At 26.3% G+C, this 11,473-nt stretch overlaps 2 protein-coding genes across 2 annotated transcripts; both read left to right on the forward strand.

The window, feature by feature from the left end:
* The first annotated feature begins 4,505 nt into the window (after nt 1-4,505).
* LOC146884832 (putative UPF0481 protein At3g02645) lies at nt 4,506-6,502 on the forward strand. The gene has a single exon (XM_085675396.1). The coding sequence runs from the start codon at nt 4,506-4,508 to the stop codon at nt 5,619-5,621; it is 1,116 nt and encodes a 371-aa protein (XP_085531522.1). The 3' UTR covers nt 5,622-6,502.
* On the forward strand, nt 5,658-6,416 carry LOC146884833 (putative UPF0481 protein At3g02645). Its single transcript, XM_085676047.1, has one exon. The coding sequence runs from the start codon at nt 5,658-5,660 to the stop codon at nt 6,414-6,416; it is 759 nt and encodes a 252-aa protein (XP_085532173.1).
* Nucleotides 6,503-11,473: the final 4,971 nt, after the last annotated feature.

An 11,473-nucleotide genomic window follows, 5' to 3' on the forward strand; every position in this document is an offset into this window, starting at 1 on the left:
AATGTTAAGTTTTTGTTAGTTTTTTGTTTAAGAAATTAATTTGATAACAATGACACAAACAATGCGATTTCAACATTTCCATTAGAAAAGAATTGTTGCTTCATTTGCATCTTCTACAATCTGTAGTGACCTAACAGCTTGTGCTGCTATATAATGAATAGAGAACCCAGCAGAACCCCATCCCAGTTCTTCATGCACATTCTTCTCGCATCTAAAAGACCACTCGCCATTTTCAGAAGAAACAGACCATGTGCCTCCCCTATAGACAAACCAAAAAACGTAAAAAATGTACTTACTCTGGCGAACAAAGCACCAGGTCTGGTCGTCCAGCTTCACCAGTGCTGCAGACACACAGCTCCTCCGGCAGCCGCCAGCTCCGACGACTTCAACCAACTCCTCCACCTCCACCTGCACAAAACGCAACTGAATTATATATATATATATATATATATATATATATATATATATATATATATATATATATAAAATCCTGACACTGGTGTGGTAACCAGTGTCGCTCCTTTGAAAACAAGGCACCAGTCTATCTTATACAACACAACACAACATCGGTGCCATCCCAGCTTTAACACGACACCGAACACCGGTGCCATCCCAGTGCCATCCCCAAACACAACCCTGCAACACCTCTCACGACCACCACAACACCTCTCATGACCACCACCACACCCCAAACCACCTCATCTTCTTCCCCCTCTGCACTCAACAATCACACACCATAACTCACCTCTCACGTGGATGAGTTTGACATTCACAAACAAGCTTCACATTCACAAATAACCAAACAAGCATCAGTCATAGCTTGCTTGCACCATTTTAAATTGAGCTTCGTCAAAGAATGGAGGAAGAATCTGCTCAGGAATCTTGCACATTGTTTGGGAAGATACAAAACGCAAGGACAATTTGGTAAAAACTCTCCTAATACTCACTTATCTCTCCTTTCATCGTGGATGAAATAATTTATCAATCCCTCAAATTTGCGCTCTCATATCCCTTCAAGTCACTGAAATGGAACACGTTTGAAAAACAATTCCCACTCCCAAATTTACTTAAACAATTTTACTTCTTCAAACAAACATGTCCTTAATGTGTACGAATGGATTATTAATGCATTTTGTGTTTTCTGTCAATGATTTAAAAAAGTATATAGAGATAGATTTGTGATATTATATAAATTTTCATTTTCCAAAATACAAAGATTTACAAAAACAACAAATGATTTTACAGTTTTAACTATCTTCAATATTTTTTTTCATAATATTTAAAATATTTATAATTACAAAATATATTATTCTTAAATTATAATTTACATATATATATATTATTAATAATTATATACAATTATTATTATAATTTTTTTATTATTATTAATTTATTTATCTATTATTTTATTTTATATATATAACCGTTACATAACATACATAAAAGTATATTATGTAACCTATATATATTTTACAAATCCATTAATGTGTCCGGATGGATTATTAACGCATTTCGTGTTTTCTTTCAATGATTTAAAAAAATATATAGAGATAGATTTGTGATATTATTTTCATTTTTCAAAATACGAAAATTTACAAAAATAAAAAATGATTTTACAATTTTTACTATCTCCAATATTTTTTTCATAATATTTAAAATATTTATAATTACAAAATATTTTATTATAATTTACATATATATTATTAATAATTATATACAATTGTTATTATAATTCTTTTATTATTATTAATTTATTTATCTATTATTTTATTTTATATATATAACCGTTGCATAACATACATAAAAGTATATTATGTAACCGATATATATATATATATATATATATATATATATATATATATATATATATATATATATATATATATAAAATAATAATAATTAAATAAAAAATAATATTTTTTTAATTTTGTTTTATAAAAAATTTGTCAAGTTTGTTAATTTAATTTTTTTCAAAAACTTATTTTTCTATTAACGATCACAATGGATAATAGTACACGATGCTGCCAGATTTAGTTTTACGCCACACGCAGTGAATTTAACCTATAGGTTTTGATTACTGGAACAAAATGAAACCTTTTAGATATAGAAGCTTACAACGGAAGAAAACATACAAAAACATTAAGTTACATGAATTAAATTTTTATTTAATCATATTCATTATTATGTTTTTAAAATTACTATTATGTGTAAATTATATCATAATATTTATTTCGAAAATTTATTAGAAAGAAATATTTACTCCGAAATTTTATTAAAAAGAAACGATGGTATGCATAAACATCATGATTAATATTTTTGGAGTAAAAATAATATATTTAAAATTTATATATTTAATTATAATACAAAGAAAATAAATAAATAATTTAATATAACAATAATTATACAAAAAATCACTCATTTAAATTGAATCATACTAAAATTTTCAACTATTTTTTATTCAAGGTAAATAACTATATTGTGGACAAAAAAATTGTTTTCTATTTTGTTCCACAATCTTATTTTAATAATCTTTATTACAGAAAATGATCATTTTGTTGTACATGTAAAAACAAAAAAGAGGAGTTAAATTAAGAGGCATCAAAGAATCAATCAAGTAGAATGTTCTTTACTAAAAGAGAAATTAAATGATAATCAAACCAGCTATAATAAAAAAGCACACGGTAGAATATTTTATTTTCTATATTCATAAAATAAAAAATTAATATATAAGAGGCTCACAAGATAAATTATTAAAATAATATTTTAATATCAAGTAAGAAAAATATAGTTACCTTATTTTCTTCAAGAATGAATAAAAACAGATAAAAAATGAAAGCAAAAATAATGAATTTTTTTCTTCAAAAACAAAAGAAAATAAGTGAGAATGGAACATGGGAATAATTTATAAGAATTTCAAAAGAAATGATAAAAAAAATAAAAACAATTTTTTTTATTCTTTATTATATTTGATTTTAGATTTTATTATTTATTACATGTTTTATAAAAAAGTAAAAAAATATTTATTTTAATTCTCATTAATTTATAATATATTATCTATAAAATAAAAATATTTCAAAATTTTAGGGAAGGCTACGATCCCACGGTCCCACAAGTCCCTTGCAAGCTGGGCCATTATTGTCAAATTATTTTTCAAAGCAAAAAATTCCTACCATATATATTAGAGTATTTTAAGCATTAATTTCTTAAGTTTAATTTATAGCTTATGTTAGACGTATAATGATAATATTAGTAAGCAGTGATGTAGTCAAGTTAATTAATGTAATAAAAACACGCTGTTTAAATTGTTATTTCATTTTGTTGATGTGGATATTTTCATTTTAAGATAACATAAGTAAGATCATTATATAGTTCACATTATAAAAAAACTAAATAATTAAAACTAAAATCTGTAAAATTATTCTTTAAACTAAAATTATAAAATGTTTTGAATAATAAAAAACATTTTAATAAAAAAATTGAACAAAATAAAATTCTATAGTCTCTATATTGGCATGCGATTTTAACAAACACTTTTATCCATGTTGCCACAAACGCAAATTGCATCATGCTAAAATATAAAATCCGGAAAAGTTGGTAACAAAGATTATTTTGTTTATATTAAGACAAATTCGTAATTATAAAGTGAATGCAAAATAAGTCAAACAATGAATACAACTAAGGACTTTAAACTATTATGAGGGTATTGATGTCATATAAATGACGAAGGAGTTTGTATTTGGGGGAGTTCCTTTGTCTTGTGAAGGCCATCGAGTTTCCTATATAACAGTTTCTCATAAATCATGAGCACTAAAAAATTTCAACACAAATGTGAAAAGTAAAAGAAAAAATGATTTGGCTACCAATTGTTATCCATTTGAGATGTTATAGACACATTTTTCATTTTAAAAGAAGACCAAGACACCTAATCTCGGAGTTTTATAACTCATACAAAGTGAACGCGTGATTAACGAGGCAGTAAAAAAATGATGAACTTGCCTTATAAAGAAAGACCAAAGACTTTCTGTTGATTTAGTAAAAAACATTAAATTTAAGACTTCCTCCCACTATATCTTTACGATGATTGAGTACTGGATGTCAAACAAAAATTAAATATAAAATTTCTTATTTTGCGTTAGAGAGAGGACAAGATCTCGAACATAAAAAAATAATTGTTGACAAAAATTCTAAAAAATTCAATAAAAAAATTATTTTAAATTATTTTCTATTAAAACAATACTCACTGTAACCCTTACAAAAAAGAAGAAGAGAAAATCAAGATTTCCCTCTAAAATAAAAAATTAAATAAAAAGTTGTTGAAATCTTGGCTTAAATATATTGGATTTTAAAATTGTTGGATAGATAGGACGATGATAGTATAATAATAAACAATTGATGGGGCGTGATTATGATACCAAATTCTTAAACTAAAAATCCTTTCCATTTGTATATATGTATATATGTTTAAGCTGAAGAAGGAAATATCAGAGATTTTGAAAACCTAAACCATGTGGGTGTCGGAGAAAGCAGAAAACACTACAGACAGCGTGGAAGTGGTGATAAATGTGGAGAATAAAGTTGAGGGGAATAAAAAAGAAGAAGTGTGTGTGTGCCGTGTCCCGAAATCCTTGATAAGCGACCACCCAGAAGCTTTCAGCCCTCAGTTTGTGGGGCTTGGACCCTACCATCATCCCCGTCTTGAGCTCACCATCACAGATGAACTCAAGTTAGCTGCAGCAAGGAGGATCATGAACCAGGGCTTCAAAATCCGCGTCTCCAATGTTGAACCTTTCTACCACAGAGATACCTTAAAGTCCTATGCCCACAAGAAAGACAAGCTCCTCGAGGATATCATCATCGATGGCTTATTCCTGCTGGCTTTACTCAACTGGAGTCTTGCGGAACATCTGCACTACACTTACTTCTTGACGGGAAAACACAGCATGCCCCTCGTAAACGATTTTGGTGTAGAGTTGACCATCGGTGCTGTCATCAGGGATGTTTTCATGCTCGAGAACCAAATCCCCACCCATCTTCTTCATCAAATCAACCAAGCCACAACCCTACACGGAATTCAATCACATTTGGGTCCAAAAATGTTACGTTTCTGTAAAAAGTACTGTCCATTCGCCAAGTCCCAAATACTCTCCAAAAAGCCAGAAAAGCATACCCATTTGTTGGATCTCATGTACCATTTGGTAGTAGTACCTATGTCCTTCCAGACTGCATACACACCACCTAGCCCTGAGGTTGACCCTGAGGTTGACCTTGAGGTTGACCCTGAGGTTGAGGTTGACCTTGAGGCTGACCCCGACCCTAAGCCAGATACAGCGACGGCTGAGAAGCCTGAACCTGTTGAAGTGACGACTCACAAGTCACCTGAGTCAGTTGCATTGATAGTTGAGCAGCCGGACATGAGAAGCAGTGAGACAGAGAGAAAGGGATGCTCTTCAATCGGTTCCATATGTTTTAAGTTACTTACCTTTTTTATGGTCATAGGCCTAATTTTGTGCGCAATTTTGTGGTATTTGCTTCTTTTCATCTGGCGAATAGTTTCTGTTGTGTTACGTTTTATATATCGTATTCTATATGCCATTCTTAAAACGGTGTCAATAGTGCTTTAGACACTTTTCTCTTCCTTTCTCCCCGTGCTTGATGATATGGCATCACTCCCACTGCCACTAGGGCGTATTTTCATGGAGGCACAATATTCAAAAATGTATGACGAGCTTTCAACTTGGGGCAAATTTTTACACTTATTACCTAAGGAATGGGTTGATAAATTTCGGCCGAACTTATTTAGGAACGAGAAAAAATGCCACGCTGTTACAATCCAATCCGTGACTGAACTGGATGATGCTGGGTTTCGCTTCAAACCCGCGGAGAGAATCGAAGACATTAGATTCGAGGCGAGAAAGAAGGAATTGTTTTTGCCTGTTCTCAAATTGGATGAGAACTCAGAGGTGATAATGAGAAATCTGGTGGCGTACGAGTTATTGACTAGACCCACCAACTTGATCTTCACAAGGTACGTTGAGATTATGAGAGCTATCATTGACACTCCCAAGGATGTGAAGCTGTTGGTGGAGAACGAAATCATTGTGACTGGACTGAAGTATAAAGTGGTGGCAGATATTTTCAATGGGATGAGCACATCCATTAGGCCTACCAATACTCGTAAACTGGATGAAGTGATTATGGAAGTCAAAATGAAGTATGAAGAAAGCCGGTGGTTACAGAAGATGGTGATATATGTGTATTCCTCTTGGAAAATCCTCACAGCTATTGCGGCTTTTTCTTTCTTTGTTTTCACCACCGTGCAAACCTTTTGCTCTGTTTATGACTGCGCTTCTCATTTCTCCTCAAATCTGGGTAAACTTCCAGCAGTTTCGGATAATGGTTTAATAAGTTATATTTAAGCTTATCATTCTATTTCGTAATTGTACTTCGTTGTTTGTGAATGCGTGCCTTATGTACTTAAGACTACCCTGTTCTCATTGGAAAAAATAAAATAGTTAAAGTCGAAGTTTTTTTTTTTTTTTTTATTTTAGGATTTTTTCAATTTAAATTTGTAAAAATAGGTTGGTTGATTTTTTTTTTTAAATAGAGACAGGTAGCTACGGTGGAAGACAACATTACTCTTTCTTTTTTTTAAAAAACAAAATCATTATTGAAGAGGTTGTTTTTTTTTTTTCATGTAAAAAGTGAAATTGTTCTCTTATCTGGTGACTTCACTTTTTATTATCTTTTATAATAAGAAAATTCAGAACTAATTTACCTAATCGCAGTATTCTGGATAATAATGACGAGAAATATACATCAAAATCTGCTACTATGATTTTACGATATGAATATATAGATGAGTATGACTACTCTTTTGATGACTTGGGTTTAAATGTAGCAAATTCTGGATTAAAAGAAAATGAGACACTTGGTGACCAAATAAATGCAAAATAAAAAAAATATGGACAACAGATAGTGGAAACTCGTAAAAGATGTCACTAATTCAAAATGATGCTCCAGAAAATAGCACGTATTGTCATAAGAATGAAGAATGAAGTGATTATGTAAGAGGAGGACTTCATTTTTTATATGAATAGAAATCCACCTCCTCGAAAACGAATTTGTTTTAAAAATAAAAATAAAAACAAATCGGCAGAACATAATAAAAGACGATTTCATTTATAATGTCATCATTCATCTGATTACTTGTTCTTATTTAAAAACAAAATTCAACTGGACTATTTTTATAAATTTAACTTTAAACAAATCTTGAAATACAAAAAAAAAAAAACCTAAATATGGTGTTTAGACAACTACTTCTCACCTCATCCATGAATTTATACCAGGGAAAATGATACTTTTATAAAAAAATAAAATTTATTTCATTTAATAACTTTTTCAATTTACCAAAAAATTTAAAAATTTATTTTTTATATTAGTTACTTTCCAGATTTCAAAAAAACTAGATGTTGGGTTCTGTTATAACATTATTTTTAAATTCACGTCACCAAACAGAATTCAACGGTGACCGGTTATTTTATATTTAGACTTTACAATGATAAATAATAATATTTATTAATATAAATAAATAAAAGATTATTTTTTTATTTTTAAAAAATTAATTATTTCTTTATATAAAAATTTAGTATGTTACTTCTTTCGTAATTATTATTAAAAATTTTAATTTTTACATTAGTTCAATATGTTATTTAGTGATAATTTTGATTGTCACTATTTTCTTTTTCCTTAGTTAACCGGTTCTCATAGAATTTAATATCATAAAAATATTATAACATTGATTTATTATAATCTTGAAATAATTGTCATTAAAATTTTTAAAATTGGTTTTAATATTTTATTTTATAATATATATATATATATATATATATATATATATATATATTTTGTAAAAATTTATTTGTGTTTGAGTTGAAATAAAATATTTTATTAATTATTCTCAAAACTAGCGAGATTATGAACATTTATCTGATTTATTTATTTAGTTGGACACAATTATTACTTTTTATTTAAAATAATTATGGTTAAATATGTATTTAGTCGTTTAACTTTCAGTTAATTTTGGAATTAGTCTATTTCAAAATTTTGGACCAATTTAGTATTTCATCCTTCAAAATACGTGGATTTAGTCCTTTTAATCAAAATTTATTGGGTTCATTTGATGTTTTGTACACATTTTAGGATTGTATTTGAATTGTTTATACTATTTAACACATTTTTGTTTTAATGTTAAGTCAAATACTATTATAAAATGCATTTGAAATGTCAAATAAACTTAACAAAATTTAATTAAAAGGATTAAATTACGTATTTCGAATGATGAAAGACTAAATTGGTCCAAAGTTTCAGAATAGAGGAATTCCAAGATTTACTGAAATTTAAGGGATAAAAACATATTTAACCAAAATAATTATATTATAAAGTGTATGTTATTGAGAAATTATGCAAATAACTTAAATGTATTTCTAATATAAAATTAATAATTTGTTATCACTCAATTTTATAAAAGTAAAATATTTATACTAAATTTGAAATATAATTTTATAAAATTAATTTTATTTATGCACGATATAAGATTAAAAGTTAATGATTTTGGTAAAGGTTATTTTTGTTATTGTCGTCACAGAAAAAAAATGATAATGCCAAATTTATTTATTTCAAAAATGAATTTGCTTTCTTGTAATTCTGAAATTCTTTTAAATTTGAAAGAAGACAATTTTTGATATTTCTATGTTTTATTGTGACAATATATGTGATCTAAGACAATTTTCAATATTTTCATGTCTTTGCTTTTACGACAATATATAAGATCTAAGGTTAATTACCTTTATCTTTCACAACTGTCAACAATAAAACATTGCTTATGGAGTGAAAACAAAGAAATAATTAGAAATATTTATCTTTGATAAAAATGGAAATGTAACTCATACAACTCGAAATACAAATAAATATTTGAAAGATGTATACATGATAACAGTTATCCAATATAATTATTATTATATTTAATGATTACTTATTTTTGTTTTCTAAAATCTAAATCCAAAGTTGTTTATTGAATGAAATATAAGTTTTTGAACGTTATAAACATGTATGAAGTTTATAATATAAGTTAACATAAAATATTTAAAATTATCATTTATTACAGATATTATTATATATGATTTTATATGTTATTTTTATTATTGAATCAATTTAAAAAATTAAATTATTTATTTTAATAATTTTTTTTTGTTTTTTTAATCTATTTCAAATTTAAAACTTTAAATTATACCTAACCATTATAAAAAATAATAATAATTCAAATTAATATACATATACAGTCAATATGTTTATAAATTTTTAATTATTTTTTACCTTAATTATTATATTTTAATTAAAATATTAATTAAAATATAATAATTAAAATTAATTAATTTTATAAAATTTATTTTCATTACTAAATATTAAATATAATTAAAAAATACTTGTAATATACTGATACAAATACATACAAAACATACTGTTCAGATTTAACTAAATATTAAGATATTCTTTAGATAAAAGTACATTGAGGTACGGTGATATAGCCCTCTCAATGATAATAATACTATGATGCTGCTACATTTATTTTTACATCACACACAGTATATTTAACTTTTTTTTTTCTAATCTGTTTTAGTTATTTATTTTAAGTTTGTTTAGGTAATATTTCTGAAAAGGAATTCTGTGAAAAAACCTTTAAATGATTTTCTCTAAAAATATTATAATTTATGTACGAATTAACTTGTACAAATTCTTTTAAAATTTTTTTAAATCCTTACCTTTAATTTGTTTATAATTTAATTTTAATTTGTAAGAACATTTTATTTTACTTTATTTACTCCTGTTATGTTTTAGAAACAATTAATTACTCATTTATCCTAACTATTCTTTTTAGGTTTTAGGTTTTTGATTACCGAAATAAAATGAAACCTTTCAGAAAGATACGTACGACTGAATATATATATATATGAAGATACATGAATTAAATTTTTATTCAAGCATATTTATAATTATGTTTTTTAAACTACTATTACGTGTAAATTATATCATAGTCTTTATTCTGAATTTTTTATTAAAAGATATAATACAGAGATATATCATTTCCTTATTATTGTCAAATGAATTAATTTCAAAACAAATCTCTACGAAATCAGAACAATATATTAGAGTATTTTAAGCATTAATATCTAAAGTATAGTTAATAGCTTATGTTAGATGTATTATGACAATATTAATAATGTAGTCATGTTAATTAATGTAATAAAAACATGGTGATTAAATAAAATAAAATTCTCTAGTTTTTATGTTGAAATATGATTTTAACAAACATTTTTATCCATCTTGCCACCAACACAGATTGCATCATGCTAAAATTTAAAATCCTGAAAAGTTGGTAACATAGATCAATATTAAGACAAATTCGTAATATAATTATAAAGTGAATGCAAACTAAGTCAAAACAACTGAGGACTTTAAACTATTGTGAGGGTACTGATGTCATATAAATGACGAAGGAGTTTAACAATAATTGTAAAGTGCAGTTTTTATTTGGGGAAGTTGCTTTGTGTAAATAAATCTGAATTTTGTCTTGTATGCTACCCAATAGGAAAATGCTAGCTATTAATCACTGTTTTCTTAAATCTTAAAAATTATTTCAAATATTTAATCGATAGTTTTATAACACTGATTACTAATAATACTTATATTCATCTATTAGTATATTATATATTTAAATTTGTTAACGTATACTATAAACCGATAGCACCGGATTATATACTATAAAATTAATCATGAAAATGTGTCAGAATACTTAATAATTAATATTTTCCTAAGGTTGTAAGAATCTACGAGTAAAATAATATCATTGAATTAGTCGCGCACAAAAAGCTTATATGTCTATTTTAAAAAATAACTAGAGAAAAAAAATTGTTAATCAACAACTTGATCTTTACTTATGAGTTGACATTTGTCTTAAAAGAAAATCCGTCTATATCCGAACCCATTCTTTAAGGTGTTAGGTAAACTGATTAAAATTTAAAATATTAATAATGTAACACACATTTTTTTCATTGAATGACATTTGTTAAAAACTATAAAACTATGTGTTTTGTCGCTTGGTTTAACAAATCTTAATTTTGTATCAGTCAACTTTAATAAATTTTAAACAAATAAAATAATATATTTATAAGGAAAGTGATATTTAAAAATAATTAATAAAAATTTCCATGATAATTATATTAATATTTTAATTATATATTTTTTAACTGGAAAAACTACATATTATTATATTGTTAAAATAAGCTGCTAGGTGAATTTTTTTAGAGTACTGAAATAACAATTTTCGTATTTTTAAATACCTAAATATATATAAAAATAATAATAATAATTTAATTTTTATAATTATATAAAAGATATATTTTTAGTTTCTACTTTT

Source organism: Vigna unguiculata, chromosome 7 (assembly GCF_037176805.1).
Source record: "Vigna unguiculata cultivar grain cowpea cultivar isolate G323 ecotype 2 chromosome 7, ASM3717680v1, whole genome shotgun sequence".
NCBI classification, from domain to species: domain Eukaryota; kingdom Viridiplantae; phylum Streptophyta; class Magnoliopsida; order Fabales; family Fabaceae; genus Vigna; species Vigna unguiculata.